The following is a 17548-nucleotide window of genomic DNA, read 5'->3' as shown; positions in this document are numbered from 1 at the left end:
CATCCACATCTCTGCCCCCAGATCCATCCTTGGCTCCATCCCCAGCCTCATCCATGTCTCCATCCCTGGCTCCATCCTTGGCTCAACCCTTGGCTCCCTCCCCAGCTCCATCATCTCCTCCATCCCCAGCACTGGCTGCATCCAAGCACAGGAGTCAGCTGGAGGTGAGGCAGAGCCTCCAGGCCTGCAGCAGGTGCTGATTTGAGCCCCAGGGCTGTCTGTAGCCATGAACTTGGTTTTATTCCTCAGTTATTCCCACTGAAATCAGCTGCCAATGGGGATAAACCCAAGATTGTTGGGATGGAGCTGCATCCAGCCCGAGCTCCAACCTGAACAGGGAAATGCTGCACTGCCCAGATAACTTCCAGGATTTTTGCCTCTGCACTTGAACTTGAGCATGCAGGCAGGATCTGCTGGTCCATGTGCTCCACCCAAGTCCAGTCAGGATGGCTCTGGGATCAAACAGAGAGGGTAACCCCATGCTCAGTCAGATCCCAAGGGAAACACAGCAATTCCTGGAGAACCAGAGGGCTGGTGAGCATAAAAATAAACCAGGGAGGAAATAAATAAATAACCCCTCCTGCTTTGATCTGCTGCAGGATCTGCCAGACTGCCAAAATGGATTTCTAATTCCACAAAAAAATCAAACTGGCTCTTTTATTTTAGAAGATGGGCTAAAAAAAGGAGTGTGGAAGTGCCAGGTATTCAGAACAGAGAACGGCAGGTGTTGCTTTTTTCCTTTCTGGAAAGCCAGTTTTAGATCTGATTTTCAAATTTCTGCTGCTTTTTATGAATCTCTGAGGAAGGTGTCAAGACAGATCAGCTTGAAAGTCCTGTGCTTCTCTCTCCAACTATTTTGCATAAGCGAGGAATTCTTTTGCTAAATAAAACCACAGAGTTGGGCCTGGAAGGGAAGGAGGTGTCCATCAAGCATTTACATGATGCCAATCAACACTCAGCCTTGAGTGGTGGAATACTTTCCTTGCTGAAGGCAAGAACATGCTCCATCCTTCAAGGATTTCTGTCTCTTTAGGGATTTCTTTTTAAATCCCCAAAAAAGTAGGGTTTTCATGAGAGGCTTACGTGCAGCTGGGTAAAAATCATTTATATAAAAGTGGGGAAATCCAGCTGGAGGAATGAGGAATTTTCCTTCCTCTGAAGTCTGGACTGGAGATAGTGTGGGCCCCTCTTGTGCCTGCGGCTCAGAGTGATCTTTAGGATGATCTTTAGGGCTGCCAGGATTATGGGATCCCCAGTAACTGGGAACTGGGAGCGACAGAAAGCTCCCACAGCTTTTGGGGTATGCTGCAGGTGTGTGGGATCTTAAAGTTCATCCTGTTCCACCCCCTGCCATAGGCAGGGATACCTTCCACTATCCCAGGTTGCTCCAAGCCCCATCCAACCTGGCCTTGGACACTTGCAGGGATAGGACAGCCACAGGTGCTCTGGGCAATCTGTGCCAGGGCCTCACCACCCTCACAGGGGAGAATTTCTTCCCAATATCCCATCTAATCTCGCCCCCTGGCAGTGGGAAGCCATTCCCCCTTGTCCTATCACTCCATCCCTTGTCCAAAGTCCCTCTCCAGCTCTCCTGGAGCCTCTTTAAGCACTGGAAGGGGCTCTCAGGTCTCCCTGGAGCCTTCTCTTCTCCAGATGAACACCCCTAGCTCTCCCAGCCTGGCCCCAAAGCAGAGGGGATCCAGCCCTTGGAGCACCCTTGTGTCTCTCTGGACTTACTCCAGGAGCTCCATGTCCTTCCTGTGCTGAGGTTTCCAGAGCTGGATGCAGCACTGCAGGTTGGGATCTCACCAGAGCAGAGAAGAGAGGGAGAATCCCCTCCCTCGCCCTGCAGTGGTCAAGGCTGGGGAAGGATGGGATTTGAGAGGGTATGGAAGAAAAGGGTGAGAAAGAGTTGAGGAGCAGGAGGAAGAATGAGAGCGGGATGGGGGAGAGGATGAGCAGAGGGGTCCCATTGCCGCCCCCCTCTCCAGCCGGCTGCGGGAGGGGGTACCAGAGGGGGCTGGGGAGGGCGGGGGCGGCTCCCCGGGGCGGGCACGGAGCGGGGCGGCCCCGGCCGTGTCCCCTCCCGTGTCCCCTCCCGTGTCCCCTCCTCGCACCGCCCCGCGCTGCTCCGCAGTGCTGCCGCCGGAGCCGCGCAGCGCCAGCCCGGCCGTGCGCGGGGAGCGGCCCCGGCACCCCGGGACCCTGGCCCAGGTAAGGGGGGGTCGGGGGTCCCCCGCGCTGCAGCCAGGCGTGGGAGCGGGAGAGCGGCAACGGGGGGGTCTCACCGCATCTCCCCCGGGGCGGGCAGGAGGTGCCGGGGGTGCCCCAAGGCTCCGCAGGGACAGGGATCGGGATGCGGATCCAGGGATGCTCGTTCCCCCCAGCCCCGCTCCCCGCCCGGGGAAAGTTGCAGCATCTCGGAGCGGTGCGGGCTGTGGGTGACACCCCCCACCCCGTGCGTGGCCGGTGGCAGAGGCTGGAGCAGGTCCCTGGGTGTGCGTGGGGCTGCATCGCCCGTGAGTGCGGGTGGGGGCTCCCTGGGGGTGTGAGGGGTGGCATTGCCCGTGGGTGCGGGTGCAGGGGGGTTCTGGGTGCTGCTGCTGGTCTTCCCGGTGTGTGGACAACTTTGAAGTGTGTTGAGCATTTGGGGGGGTTCAAGCCCTCAAAATTGGCTCTCGTCTCTGTCCCCGGAGTGTGCCCAGTAGGAGCTGCGGTGGCACCAGGGGCTGAGCCCCTTCCGAGCCACCTGAGAGCTGCGGGATGCAGAGAACGACCTGTCCCTGCTGTGGGGGCACTTGGCGTGCTCTGCTCCCTGCTGAGGCTCTGGAAGAGCATCACTGCCCAGCTCAGGGCTGGTCCAAGGGCTTTGGCAGGTGCCTTCGCTGCTCCTTTCCCACGATGGACAAAAGTGGTGCAAAAGGCAATAAAAACCTTTCTGGAGTAGCCTGGAACCTCCGGGAGGCAAAACCAGCCACCTCGGAAATTAGTCTGACGCTGCTGGATGGTGAAGCTCCCAGGGACGGGCTCCTTCAGGAAAGGGACCTGATTATTTCTCTTGCTGCTGTCCTCCTAATAATTCTGGTTTCAGGTATAAGCTAGAGCAGCAATTTGTCTTTGTGCGATTAACACTCCTTCATTTCACTACTAAAAAAGCTTTGAGCAAGGTGGCTGCCCCGGCCAGGGCTCTGCTTTGGGCTCGGGCCATGCCACACTCCTCCCGGGATCCTCGAAGTGTGTGTGGATCAGCCTGATCCCCCCCTTCCCATGAGGCTGCAAGAAAAAAAGATAATACAGGGCTTCAAAACATGGACAGTTGGCTCCAGGGATGCAGAGCTGATAACAGATGAACCATTTGCTTTAATTACTGGTATCAAAAGCCCAGGCTGCAGCTTAGCCTGAAAATAAATATTGTTAATGTTGTGACACTGGGCTTTATTTGATGATGCATCATTCATCCGGCAGGGACTGAACGAGCTGCTCGCTGCTGCTGGAGGGCTGACTCAGGAGATCTGCTTCAGGGGTTCCGTGGGCAGAGGATGTAGAGCCTTGGGGCTGGGAATTGCTGTAGCCTCCCGTGGGCACTTTGCTGGGATCCCCCGGGAGGGCAGCGCTGGGTGGGCGCTGCTCGCCCGCAGCAGCCCCGCGGGCTCCGGCGGCGCTGAGCCATCGCCAGGCGATGCGGTGGGAGCCGTTCGCCACCTGCAGGGTGGGCTTCCCGGGACACCCCCCGCCCACCAACCCTCCTCAGAGCACCCCACCTGGGTGCAAACCCCGTGCCCAGCTCGCCGCTGCCTCCAGCCCACCCCTCTGCTTCCTCCTCCTTCGCAGACTTGCCTTGGCGCTGCCCTGGCTCCCCAGGAGAGCCAAAAAACGTGCCGAATGGGGGAAAAGCCCGTTTGTCGTGTGGAGCACCCTTTGCAGCGAGGGTGAAACCCAGGAGCCCATTGCAGGACTCTGCTGCGCCTCCGTGGCCGCGTGGTACGTGTGTGCTGGTGTTAAACATTCCCTGGCTGGGGAAGGGCGAGGGGAGGAAAACTGCTGAGGGAGGGTGAGGGGGCTCACAGCTTCCGAGCCCCTTTTTGTGCTTAAGTTTTGAGGGGCTTTCTGTGGGAGATGAAAACGAGACGGCCCCCCGTGTGCCGCGCAGGTCCCGGGGGTTGTGCTGGCAGCGGTGACCCTCTGCCAGTTCGCTGGTGGCCCTGGCTCAGTGCCCTCCTCCTGCCCACAGCCCGGTGACGATGTCACTGCAGTCACTGCCAATTAGTGATAACGGTAATGAATCGCTCCAGGTGGTCCCAGCAGAGCACTCAAGGTCTGGGAAAGGGGGAGGGCTCTGTTCCCCAAGGCCGGGCTGATTAATTCCCACGTCCTCGTTAAGCTGGGGAGTGGCCGGGGGTGAGGATGGGATGGTTTATAAGGTTCACGTGGTGGAAGCAGCATTTGCTTCTCCGGCCCCGGGAGGTGAGGATGGACTGTCTGCTTTGGACCTGGTGTGCTGGTGATGGGGAGCAGGTCTGGCTGCATGAAACCAGATATTGAGGGTATGTAGGGAGGGAGGGGAGCTGTGCTTGGTGGCTGGGCAAACTGGGAGCCCAGGGTGGTGCAGATGTTGAGCTGGGTGGCCCCGTGCTCCTCTCTGCTGGTGGCTGGGCTGCCCATGGCCCTTGGGGAGGGGCTGTGGTGCCAGGGGGATCCCCTCCACATCACTGGGACCCCTCTACACAAGTCTGGTGTGGGAGGCCTGGCTCTGGGTGGCTCCTCTGCCCCAACCTGGCATCCCATGAGGAGGGTGGGGCTGCACCCCTGAGCATCCTCCAGCCAAGGTCATGCTCTGGGGGTGCCACCACTACTACTGTCCTGTGGTGTGACACTGTGGCCCTCAAGCATCCCTGGGGCATCTTGTGGGGACTGTCACCACCTTTGGGAAACCTTCCCTGGCAGTGAACAGGACCTGCCACCTCCAAGCACACCTGGTTGGTGCTTCCCAGCCTTCTCCCCATTGTTAAACTTCTTCCAGCTGCTCTCGGTGCATGGGGGTCCCTGCACCAACATCCCTGGTGAGGCTGGTCCACCCTGGTGGCTCTGGCCATGCTCCCTGTCCCAGGCATCGAGGGTGTGATCCGTGTGCTGGAGCCATGCAGGGATTTATCTGTTGCTAAGCAGCTTTGGAGCAGTTCTGTGTGGCACAAGGAGCGATGGCAGCACCAGGTGAGCTCAGGCTGTGCTCAGGCATCGCTGGGACCCCCAGCTCCAACAGCCACGGGAAAGTCAGATAAACCCAGGAATTATGTATATTTTTTTACTATTGTCTTTCCTATAATTAATCAAGAGGAGTAAATCCCTGTGACAGCATCATAACAGTGTTTGGTTTGTGAAGGAGCTGCTGGAGGAAATGTCAACGTGCTGCTTAAATAAAATTGACTGTGCGATGCTGCTCGGCTGCCTTGGGATGGAGCTTTGTCTGGAGGATGACGAGGAGCTGGGAATTAAGGGGGAGGGGAAAGAAGGCATTTCTCAGCACATTGTGGGAATTTAAAGGCAGCACAGACATGGCCTTAAGGAGGGCTCCCAGGTGTTGTGGTGTGGATTTAGCTGGAGGGCAGGGGAGGCAGGAGCAGCCCTGGGGGCTCCTGTGTGTTCCACGGGGCAATGGAGTGTGCCAGGTTGTGGTGGTGCCATCCTGGTGTGCCACAGGGCTGGGGGTGGGTGGGTGCTGCTGGATGGGCTTGCAGGAGTAGTTGTGGTATCAGGGCACTGTGGAATGGCCGGGATTTCCAATGCTTTGTGTTTCCTGTCTGTGGGTCACTGTCACCTGGGAATGTGGCCATCACATTTAGCTTTAATTATTCAGTTAAAGCTGGCTCAGGAATTGCAGGGCTGCTGTTCCTGCAAGGGTTTGGTGTGATGACCCCAGGTCTACAACCTGCTGGTTCTGGGTCATTCCCAAAGCTGGATTCCCAGGACTCCTCGCCCTCGCTTTGCCATGGGGTGGTTGAGGGGGTTCAGTGTCCAGGGTCTGATCCCACCTCGTGGCATTACTGGGCTGTTGGAGGATGCAGGTCCTTGTGGGAGCACTGGCAGTGTGTGCTGCCATTCCAGTGTGTCACCTGATGCTTCATCTGGGACTGTGCTGCTGTCCCATGCCCCAATCCTGGTTCCGATGTCCAGGGGAGCTCCAGGCCAAGCAGCTTTTGTGCCGGTGAGCTCTGCTTCCCTCCATTCTGTTTTGAAAGAAAAGCCTCCAAAGTGGGCTGTTCCATAGTGCAGATGCCCAATTTTGCCTGAACTTCCTAGACCAATTTTCATGTGAGATGAGCCAAATGATGGAATGTCAGGATTTGAGGGAGTTTTGGTGTGTGGAACCCTATGGGGCTGGGCTGCCCTCCTGGCCCCCCATGTGATCTGCTGGTTCTCTTGCAGTGTTACACAGCACTTCCAGCAGATATTTTGAGGCTATTTCCACCTTTTTTCTTGTCCTTCTGCAGGTAAATCCAGCAGTACCAAATCCCACCTGACACCGGAGGACAGTGAGCACCTGCTGCCTGTTCAGGCAGCTCTGTGGCCCCTATAGCCATGGGAATGCCATGCCATAGGTCCTCTGTGCTGTAGAGAATGGTATGGGGTGTGTGTGGCACCTGCACTGGGCAACCCCCTTTTCCTGGGAAAGGAAAAGCCTGGATGTTGAGAGATGCTCAGGGCAGAGCTGGACATGGGGTGCAGCATCTGTGCCTGGTGTCTGGTGAGGACTTAGGGGTCCCCTGTGGTTTGCAGACCTTCCTGAGTGCCAGGTGTGGGCCCTGGAGCTGGACAAGGCAGGATCTGGCCCTGATGGAGTTGTGAGATGGCAGTGAACATCCTCGTGAGCTGGGAGAGATTTCCTGCCAGACACGGTGTGTGGGGATGCTGAGTGATGAGGAGACAGTTCCATCCTGGTGCCTCCCGGCTCCTGCATTTGCTCCTCTCCCTGCTCAGCTGGGGGGTCCCAGTGGGTGCTTGTCACCCCAAAATAGTTCCTCTTCTCCCTGGGAAAGAGACTGGGGAGCCCCATCAGGCAAACCCATCCTCATATCCTATTTTTCCGTCCCCATCTGCGGAGCGTAAATCCACTCCCATGCCAGTGTGCAAACCCCACCAGCCCGCCAGAGGATCATGTTGGGATCCATTCAAGTTCAAAGCCTCCTGTTTGGTGATGACACACAGGAATAATCTCCCAGTTGGCAGCGGAGCAGCAGTTTGGGTTGGTTGGTTGGTTGGGGTCTGGCTGCTGCCGACGCTCCGTCTGCGAGTGTGTTCCGAGTGTGTTCCCAGTGAATGGACGAGCCCTAAAACCTGCTCCTTTCAGACCAGATTAATCACATTAGGCTTTGTCAATGCAAAAATTACCTCATCATTGGCACTGGCAGGTGGTGGAGAGCAGCAGACTTATTCAATATTTAAGAAAGCTGCATTGCAGAGCTGAGAAGGCTGGAGAAATAGGTTGCCTGTGTCAGTGTCTTTGCTGGTGGAGACAATCTCTGCAGGCATCGAGTGTGGACTGTTGAGCTCACCGTAAAAACCTGATTGTTGCACTGGGAGCCTGTAGAATACTGAATTGTCTGTTTTCTACCCTGGGTTGTTATTTCCAGGTGGCTGAAGGGGTGAGTTTGGGCAGCTGTGGGAAGGTCTCTCTTTTCAGGTGCCCAGTTTGTGGGTGGCTTTGGGTCCTGCCCGGGGAAGCAGCAGCTTCGTGTCCTTCCTGGTGCCGTGGGGTGGGATGGGCTCATGCCATGGGGCTCCTGCTGCCTTTCCCTGCCTGCCCAGGAATGCTGGTCACTGATGCTGTTTCTGCCAGGTTTTGGGTGCTGGAGAAGCGCCCACGAGTTGGCACCTCCTGGCTCGGAGCGAGCGGCGATGACGGGAGAGGCCGAGGGATCCGCGGAAGGCGTTCAATCCCATTTTATCAGGGCATGATCACATTCGTGGGCTCCGTCACACAGAAGTAATGGAGCGGTGTGATTGGAGTCATGTGGCCCTTCCTTAAGGCCAGAAATTAAGACCTCACTGCTATTCCTGGCTCTGCCCTGGACACGTTGGCGCTGGCGGGAGCTGCCGCCTCCTTCCAGCATCCACTGGAGAACCTCGAGCAGCTGGAGACCTGCTCGCATCCCTGCTCATCTCAGACCAGGGGGGGAGCAAGCCTGGGACCCTCTGGGGTCAGCCAAACCCTGGAAGGTCTTGGCAACCTCTTAGGTTGGGATGTTTCCATTTCATTAACTAAATGCTGCTGCATCCCATCGATCACCACTTGGATGGGCCACGTCCTTTGGCTTGGGAGCAAGGATTTGGCGGGGGGAAAAAGCCACTGTAAGCTGTTATTTTGTTCTCTACCATGTGCTAAAAATGCAGAACCAAGCATTAGGGCAAGTGAGGGTAGTTGCTGGAAGTAATGCAAAGTAGATCTTCCAAATCTATTATTTATAGGCAAAGGAACGGATTGTGAATTCCTTCAGGAACTGTCCCTGGGCTCCACTCCATCCGCAACAAAGTGAAACACTCGTGGCCTCTCTATTATTAGCAGAAAGTTCTAGTTGGGGGAAGAAGTTTCCTCCCCAGTGCTGAGTGCTGGTGGTCACTTTAGCCCCTTTGCTAGGAAAAAACAGGGATTTTCCACTTATTTTCCCCTGTTGCAGGGCTGGGCTGGACACTCCTGCTCCATGTGGCCTTAGGCAGGTCCCTTATCCACCCACATCTCCACAAAAATGGGTGGTGGCATCACAGTGCTGCCCTTCCTCCCAGAGCACCCTATTAAATGTGTGCCCACCCCACAAGACCCCCAGGCTGTGCTGGAACCCTTCGTTCCCAGCGGGAATTTGCTGCTGCACTGCGGATTGTGGAGGTGGCGGTGGGGACTTAAATGAACAATTTGCTTATTTAACTGACCTTGTTAATCAGAGCCTTCTGGTTTGGCACAGGAATAGGCACTGTGTGAAACCAGCAGAGCACTAATTACCCACGTGCTTCACTTCTCCTTTTTTTCCAAAAATATTTTCATGTATATGTAAGTTTTCGGTGAAGCCAAGGTGAGCCTCAAATCTCTGACTCCTCAGAGATAACTGCAGAGCAGGAAGAGGATGATGGGAATTATGTTTTTTCCTCCTTTTTGGGAAAGTTTTATGGTTTTCTTGGCTCAGAATTTGTGATTTCAGTGGGGCAAGTTTACAACCTCCTGTTTTCCCTCTTCTCCTTGGGAAAACCTCCCCAGTGCCTCTGCTGGAGTTTTTCTGGAGTTGCTTCATGCCCTGCAAAGGTGCATTTACCCATTTGGGCTGAATTCTGGTGCTGCTGGGGTGCACTGGCACCTCTGGGATGCTGGAGTTGGTGCTGGGGGTCCCTCCCAGGCAGGGAGGAATCCACAGCAACATCATCCCAGGGCAGCAGGGTGGGGAGACGAGGTTTTCCCAGCCTCTGGGCCGTTCATCATCCACAACCAGGCTCTGCAGAGGGTTTTGGGGGGGGGGGTTGTGTATTTTTAGTTCTTCTGCAGGCAGAGGAAGCAATTCAAATGCAGGTGCTGTGAGTGGTGCAGGTGGGAGGCTGTTGCTGGGGTGTCTCTGCAGGTCCCCCATCCATGGAGGAGATGGGTGGGGGGGAAACCTGGGGGTGGGAAGCAGCTGAGCTAAAAATATTGCCTCCATCAGCAGGAAGCCCTAAGGAAGGGGGGCTTATATCCAGAGCCTTGTGCTCTGGTCAGTGCTGCAGCAAAGCCCTTCCTGGGGGGATTGTCTTTGCTTTTATTCCCACCTTAAGAGCTGTAAAGGGAGGCTCAGCCTGATCTTCTCCCTTTGCAAGTGGTGTCTTGTGGGTGATGCCACCCCTGGACACACCAGCTGCCCTTGGGGGCCATCCTGGGAGTGGTCCAGGTGGGACAGTGACTGGCAGTGTCATCATCCCTGGCACCGTGCAGGGGTGAGGGGCTGTGCAGGGGGATGGATCCTGCCCTGGGCTGGGTTTGGGGGATGCTGCTCTGCCCGAGGTGATCGCCTTCCATAAAATCACTGGTTTTCACTCAGAAGAGATGATGGGATGGATGGATCCACCCCTGCTCTGTGGGTGATGCTGGTCACTATCAGTTTGGACTTTGTCATCCTCATGCAGGGATTAGGGGGGTGGGTGGAGGGGTAAAACACCTCCAAAATATGGGAATATGAAACAGGCTGTGGATTTGATATCAATTTGTATGTTAATAATAGTATCAGTTTTGCTGAAAGGAGGAGGGTTTGAAGAACTCTTTCTTGACGAACCTCTTGGAGAAGAGTGGACAGACCATCGTGTTTGGTCCTGTTCCCATGTCCTCCCTCAGTGCCTCACATGGATCCATTTAGCAAAACCTTTAGTAAACGAAAATAAAAAAGGAGGAGTTTTGTTCAAGAGGGGAGGTGGTTTGGGGAAGGACAGCAAGACGTGCTGGGTTTTGGGGAGAAAGTTCCGTGGTTTGTAGATGTTTCTCTGAAATGGAACACTCTCTTCCCTCCCAGCTCTGAAGCCTCATAATTAATGTGAGGTCGGGTATCTCATTAATTACAACTGTGCCGAGCGTGGCTGCGCTGCCTCCTGGGAGGGGGGTGGTGGTAGGATCCTGTGTCTCATACAGAATATCAAGACAGTCACCAAAGTAATGTTCCTGCTCCAGTTCCTCTTAATGCCAAACGTAAAGCCTTTCCAGGTATGATTTTTGGGATTTTTCATGTGTTTTTTTTTTTCCCCTCCAGCCTGGCTGAAAGCTCTGGGTTACCGTCATTGGCATCGCTGCTGTCTGCAATTGAGGTGATTGACTTGCCCAGTGTGCCACGTTGGTGCTTTTCATCAGGGCACTGGTGTCCCTGAAGCCAGTCCCCGAGTGCCCCGGGAGCGGGCGATGACCGACGCCGTGGTGGGCGGCAGCTCCGACCGGTGGATGTGCCCCAGCGACAGGACCATGTCTGTCCGAGCCAGGTGAGAGGAGGGGACTGGGGCTGCGGGAAGGAGGAGAGTCCCCAGGGTGGGAGGTGACACAGGGTCTTCCTCTGGGAACATCAGGAACTGGGTTTGTGCTGGTTGGACGAGGATGTTTTGTGGTGTTACCCCCTAAACCTCCTGAGCAGGTGATGGGGACGGACCCGTGGTGCTGATGAGGAGCCCCATCTGTCTGTCCTGATGTTCTCCAGTGTGGTCACCATGCAGGGAGGTGCTCCATCCATCTCTGTCCTGGCCGGGTGGGTGGTGGCAGCACCCATGGTTGGGTACAGGTTTTGGGAGCCTGGAGGATGCAGGGGCTGGGCAAAGCTCGTGTTTGAAGCTGCTTTGGGGAGAGCACCGGCTGTGCCAGGCTGAGCTGCCCTTGTCCCTGCTCTAATCCTTATTCCCTCTCTTTCTTGTGCCTCCCAGCAGCGAGAAGGAGCAGTAAGTATCTCCCTTGCTTTTTTTTTTGTTTTTAACTTATTCCTCTGATGGTTTTGAGAAAATATGAAAAGCCTTGTTTTAGATGCCAAAAAAAAAAAAAAAAGAGTTTGGGAAGTGTTGCATGCGGTTTTGATGCATTTAAGGTTCAAGACCATGCAGTTGCATTCAGTCCAGGAAGAAAAATACACAGGAAAGGTCTTTAGATGAGCAGAAAGATGAAAGGTGTGAGGGACATTTGCCTTTTGCATCCTTTGTTGTTCCAGTCTGAGTGGCAGACATTACCCTGTCACCAGGTTATCGCTGCCTGACACCCCGGCTGGGCGAAAGGATCCTTGGAAATGATGTTAGAGGAGGAAACAGTCCCATGTTTGCTGAAATGTTCCCAAAAAACCCCCACCCACTCCTGCTCCATCACCCCGGTACCGCGGCTCACTGGCAAACCTGGTGTTCCACAGTGGAGAGGAGGCTGCAAAGTGAACTGTGTTGGCTGAAACGTGGAAATAATGAGAATATTTTTATAAAGGAATTTTTTATCCATATAAAACAAGTGTTTCCATATGAAACCCTAAAAAAATGGAGATAAGAGCTTCCAACCGGGGTGGAGGGCCATTTGCAGCTAGAAGGGATTTGAGGGGTGGGGTGATATCACAGCCCTGCTTTTGGGTTTGGGGATTGGTGCCTGGCTGTTCCCGCACACATCCATGGTATGAATCACACGTGTGATCCACGGATGGATCCATGGATGAATCCCTGTTCCCACAGGCTCCCCTCCGGCTGGGGCGGCCAAGCCGACCGGCAGCGCAAGGGCGAGGAGCTGACGGATGAGGAGAAGGAGATCATCAACAGGGTCATCGCCCGCGCCGAGAAGATGGAGGAGATGGAGCAGGAGCGCATCGGGTAAGGCAGTGCTGGTGGCACTGGTGGCATTGGAGGTCCAGAGGGACATGGGAGGAAGCTCCTGCTTGGCTGCTTTCCTGGGAAGCAGCTACTGCACTGCAGTGTTTCTCCTGAAAGGAGCCTGCGGGGGATCTTTGGTTCTCAGCCAGGAGGAACCTGCGCGCAGGGGAGGGATCTGCTCTGTGTGCTGCTCCTGCTCTGTGTGCCACGGAGTTTGGGCCAAGGATTTATGGTGTCAGCCGGTTTTTTCAGTCTAAAAGGGATCATTAATAACATGTCATTTCGTGAAGCTGCTTGTCCAGGAGCCTGAGCCCCCGTGAGTGTGGGCAAAGTCATGGCTCACTGAGAGGGGCTGTCTTGTTTTGGGAAAACAGACGTGGGGCTGGAGTGGTGATGGATCCATCCCTGTGGTTAATCTCTCCTGCCACCCTGAAATGAGCTGTCTCTGAGGCTCAGTAGGCCTGAGTGATGCTCAGGGCTGGTACGTGCTGGGACCAGCTCCTGGGGATTCTGGGGTACCCATGACCACTGAAGGGTACTGGGGGCATCCTTGGCACCCATTCAGAGGGTGAGAAGAGCCTGTGTTTCCTTTCCTGCCCCTCTGCTCTTCCTGGGCAAAGGTATCAGGTGAAATAATGGTAATGAGGTATCAACTTGCTCTGCTGGGGCTGGTTTTCCAGTGGGATCTCCATAATCCCATTTGTCAGGCATCACACCTGTTTTCCTTACAGAGGAACAGTTTCTTCTTGCTGAGCTTAAGCATCTGGCTTTTTTTTTTTTCCCTTGGAGGGAACATACTCAGGCCCAGGCAGGAATTGTGCTCTCCACTGCTCTGGGAATGCCAAAGCTCATCTTGTAGCTTGGGGAAGCTTTGCTGTCCCTTAATAACACTTAAATATTGAGTGTTTGTGGTGAAACCGTGGTGTGCTCTGGCTGCACCCTGTGGCCTCCAAACTGGTGGATTTATTTACTCACTTGCAGAAATCCTTTGTTAGGAGTGGTCTGTGAACAGCCTGGACAGGTTTTGCCTTGACAGAGGTTGTTTTCACTGCCAGGGCTTGGCAATGCCCCTTGGATGTGCTGCTCCCCCAGGCTCAAGATGCCTCCCCAGCTTGGCATCACCTCACTTTACAACAGGTAGCGCTTTCCTCTCCCGGCTTTTTGGCAGAAACCAGGTGAAAGTAGCTGTGAATGGTGGTGATTCATTCCCCAGAAGTGCTTACAAGCAGCGTTTCCCCGGCTTTGCCCATTTGCAGCCCTGTAAGAACTACTCTCAAACGTGATGCTCTTTGGATCAGGCATAAATCATCTTCAGCAGAGAGGGGGGAGAGATTTATTTTGCATCGTGCAGCTGTTTGCCAGCCTGCAGAAAGCCTCCCTTTCGCCTTCGTGAGCCGAGGAGGAGGAGGTTTGCTCATTCTCATTCATGAAAAGCCGGGCGGAGGACTGGGAGCCGGGAATGCTGGCGGATGTGCTGCCGCAGCTGATTCCCCCCCTGCGTGGAGGCGCAGCGGGAGCCATGCCAGCCCCTTTGTGTTTGTTGGCTTGCACAACAAGAGCTGTGGGATGTTCAGCTCCAGAAATATGGGACAGCGCCTGGATCAGTCTCGTACGGAATCATCCGTTCAGGAGCTGCTCGGACCTTATCCAGGAGAGCTCCTTATATTACAAAATAATCCGGGTTTGCCAGGCTGGCCTCTGGCAGGGAGGCAGCGGATATGGATGTACCTTGGTCCGACAGGCTGCTCCGGGATGCTGCTCCTGGAAAGCCTGAGTTTCTGGGATTTGCTGGGATTTTCTCTCTCTGTAAGGGAGAAGGGAAAAAAAAGATCCATTAAAACTTGTCCAGAGAAGCTGTGGCTGCTCCATCCCTGGAAGTGTTCAAGGCCAGCAACCTGGAGCAACCTGGTCTAGTGGAAGGTGTCCCTGCCCATGGCAGGGGGTGGAACTGGGTGGGCTTTAAGGTCCCTTCCAACCCAACCATTCTGTCATTCCATGAAAATTTTGTTTTTGGTTAATATAAGGAAGAGCTCATGTGGAGTGAGCGTGCCTTCCAAAGTGGGAATATGTGGTAAATATTTGGAGTTAAGTGGATGTTTTTGAGGGGTTCATTTGAGCTTTACATCTGATACTTGAGCAATCATGAATCCCACAGCTGGTGCTGGCTGCAGATGAACCTCCTTGTGCCTGATGTCTCTCCCAGTTTAGTTCCCTCCCTCTCCTTTATCCTCTGTCCCACCAGCCCCTTACCTCGGCTGGGTTGGGAACAAGTCGATGCTGCTTGTTGAGATCTTGTTTGTGGAATTGGACTTTGTGTCAAACCCAGCTCAAATTAATCCAGTGAAGGAGTATTTTTAGCCGCAAGGGTGGATGGAGCCCGTGGGATGCATGAGCTGGATGCTGATGAGGATTGTAGGACAGGGACACTTTGTGTGGGGCTTTTTTTGGCTGGATCCTTGTCTCATGGCACAGAGAAGGATAAATAGGAGCTGAAATCATCTTAAACATGACACAGCAAGAGCACGTCCGGCTGGAGTTGATGAAGGACTTGACAACTGCTGGGTGAGGAGGATAATCCCTTGGGCTGGCTGAGGGACACAGGGGCTGAAAGCTGTTGGGCAGAGGGATCAGAGGTCCACGTTGGCAGGGATGAATCTGCTGCTGTCCTGTCTCACTCCCTGCTTGGCCTGGCTCATGCTCAGGGGGTCCCTGTGCCGGCTCTGGTGGTAATCCAGTGATGGTGGTGGTGATGCTCCAGCTGCACTCCAGGAGGAGCCTGTTCTTCCCAGCTGGCACAGGAGCACCTGCAGGCACTAATTGACTCCATTATGCATCTATAATTGGGTGCCATCAATAACACACCGAGTCTGCTCTGCTGCCTAATGAGTTCCAGCCTGCTCTTGGCATTGAAGGAAAGATCTCAAATCACCCAAAGTCAGAAATTGATATTTCTGGAGAGTGCCTTGCATGGAGCTGGTTCTCCCAGGGGTGAGGTGACATATGGCTCCTGGATCCCCTCCAAAAGTGCTGTGGCTTAACTGTCTCCCCATGGGTCACAGCCTCTCACCTTTCCTCTGAGAGGACCAGCTCTGGAGCAGGATTGCATTTTAATTTGGCTGCTTATTGCTGGGATGACACATAGATAATGCTGGAGCAGATGGCTGAAATCACAGGGGATTAAGTCATTAACCTTGGTGACCAGCAGCAGGGAGGCTCACTGGTGACCACAGCCTCAGCTCTTCTTCCTTGTGTGCAGGCAACATAAAACTAAAATTAGGGGTCAAGGAAGGGCAGGGAGGTTGCTGGAGACAGGCAGGAATGTCTCCCAAGATGCCAACTTCTAAAGGAGATGAGGTTGATTCATGGCTGGGAGACAACTCATGCTGCTTGAGTTTTTGTGGGATTTTGGTTGGGTTTTTTCCCTAAAAAAAATATCCTCCTCTCTTATTTCCAAGGCTGGGATGACCCTGTAAAGTAACAACCCTCCTGTAACACATCCTGGGAGGCAGCGAGCACATGAACATGGAATGGGATATCTGGAAAAACACAGGTCCCTGTGGCCTCTGTGGGCATCTCCTCTCCATGGTGAGGGCTCAGCCTGGAAAAGTCCAAATGGTGCTTTACCTTTAGTCACCTGCAAACTTGTAGGGGAGGAAAATTGCTTCTCATTTCCCATCCCAATTTTAATTATGTTTTCTTTAATCTGTAGCTTGGCTGCTTTTCTTGTCTCTTTTATGCCATTAAAATTAGCCTTAATTTAATATTCAGCCCTTTAAGGCACATGATTTCCCCATGGAGGCAAAGCAGTGCTTAATCCTGGAGGCACTTTGTGACCTCCTTTGTGTTCTACTGGAGTTTCTTTTGACCATGGATGTGGTTTTTTGGTGGCTCAGTCTGTCCCTGCTGGTTCCCACGTGGTGCTGGGGAGCACCTGGCTCATCATGCCCTGGATCAGGCCGTTCCTCATGGATCAGGTCCTTCTCCTACCTCCTTTACAGCATTAAATGTCCTCCCTGGCACAAAACCCATTAAGCACATCTTTACCATTAACTTCTGAGTGGCAATGAATATTTAAACACAACAAACTCTTGTGTGCCTGCCCTGCTGTTAAGTCTTGTTTTCCAGGATCATCAGCACTTAATTCCAGTGTCTCTCTGTCCTTCTCTGCATCCCTCTGGTCCTGGTGCAAGAGAAAACGCTGATGCTGCAGCACTGAGAGTTCCATCAGATCATTTAGGTTGCATTTGATGATCTTGGAGGTCTTTTCCAAGCATTAACCCAACACTGCCAAACCCATCACCAGTTCCATCCTGTCTAGGATTGAGCCCAGCCTAAGGTGGTCCCTCATCCCTGTGGGGATGCCACAGACCATGGGAGATGTTTGCAGGTCTCCTGTGACCGTGAGCCCTTCCCTGCCCACTCCAGGGCTCTGGAGTGTGGGCAGGAATGCTTGGGGAGGGCTGGCTCACTGCCTTGGGGCTGCTCACCTTCCTCTTCCAAACCATATTTATGGGGCTGGGTCGTTAATATGTTATCATTAATATGTTTTATTGCTGTTATCTCAGGTGCACGTGGAGCATTTCAGATGCAGCTGCTCCTATCGCGCTCCCATCAGTGACTAATCCGTATTTCTTTGGCGGGTGATGGATGTTCTCCTGCTCCACAGGGCTGGCTCTGGGTGCTGGGCTGAGCCAGCTCCCTGCCACCAGCTTCAATTACTCCTCTCTTGGCTTTTTCCCCCCCTATTTTAACAATTTGAAGGATATTTCCTGCTCTTTAAGGGCAGTCCTACAGAGGCCAGAGGGATGGGCACTTGGAAGGGCAGACAATGGCAAGGAAGGTGTGTAGCCCTGGAGATGTGTGAGGGAGAGGGATGAACTGGAGGGCAATAAAAATGATAAAGAAATCATATCTAGGGGAGAGAAAAGCTTTGGGAAAGGCAGAAAACTTGGCAAGAGCAGGGCTTCCCTTGGTTGTTGGTGGGAGACCGTGTGGAAATGGGGCTCTGGAGGTGCTGGATGGAGCTGGAAAGAAACCTGGGCTATTTGCTCCCGGTTATTACTTAATCAGGAGCTTCCCAGCCCAGGGGTCCCAACACAACACCCCCTTTCCCAGGGCTGTTTCTGCCAAGCTCACCCCAGGACTTTAACTTTTTATCCACTTCTCTCCCAGCAGCGTTTGAATCATGGAAAAAAAAAAAAAAAAGCCCAATTTTTCCTTCTTGAAGGGA

General features: G+C 54.0%; 1 protein-coding gene across 4 annotated transcripts in view; it reads left to right on the top strand.

The window, feature by feature from the left end:
- Positions 1-2112: 2112 nt before the first annotated feature.
- RPH3A (rabphilin 3A) overlaps positions 2113-17548 on the top strand; it is a 32255-nt gene continuing 16819 nt past the window's right edge. For 2 of the 4 annotated variants that reach the window (XM_064674945.1, XM_064674942.1), the window contains exons 1-5: positions 2114-2214; positions 3832-3981; positions 10752-10974; positions 11407-11421; positions 12184-12318. In XM_064674945.1, coding sequence (XP_064531015.1) covers positions 10898-10974; positions 11407-11421; positions 12184-12318 — 227 coding nt within the window. In that variant the 5' untranslated portion in view covers positions 2114-2214; positions 3832-3981; positions 10752-10897. Of the gene's footprint in view, positions 2215-3831; positions 3982-10751; positions 10975-11406; positions 11422-12183; positions 12319-17548 lie in introns of all 4 variants that reach the window. The other 2 variants (XM_064674944.1, XM_064674943.1) reach the window with 2 other exon arrangements.

Source organism: Pseudopipra pipra, chromosome 18, assembly GCF_036250125.1.
Source record: "Pseudopipra pipra isolate bDixPip1 chromosome 18, bDixPip1.hap1, whole genome shotgun sequence".
Taxonomy (NCBI): Eukaryota; Metazoa; Chordata; class Aves; order Passeriformes; family Pipridae; genus Pseudopipra; species Pseudopipra pipra.
Note: the sequence above shows the minus strand (reverse complement) of the source record. Positions and strands in the feature narration are given on the sequence as shown.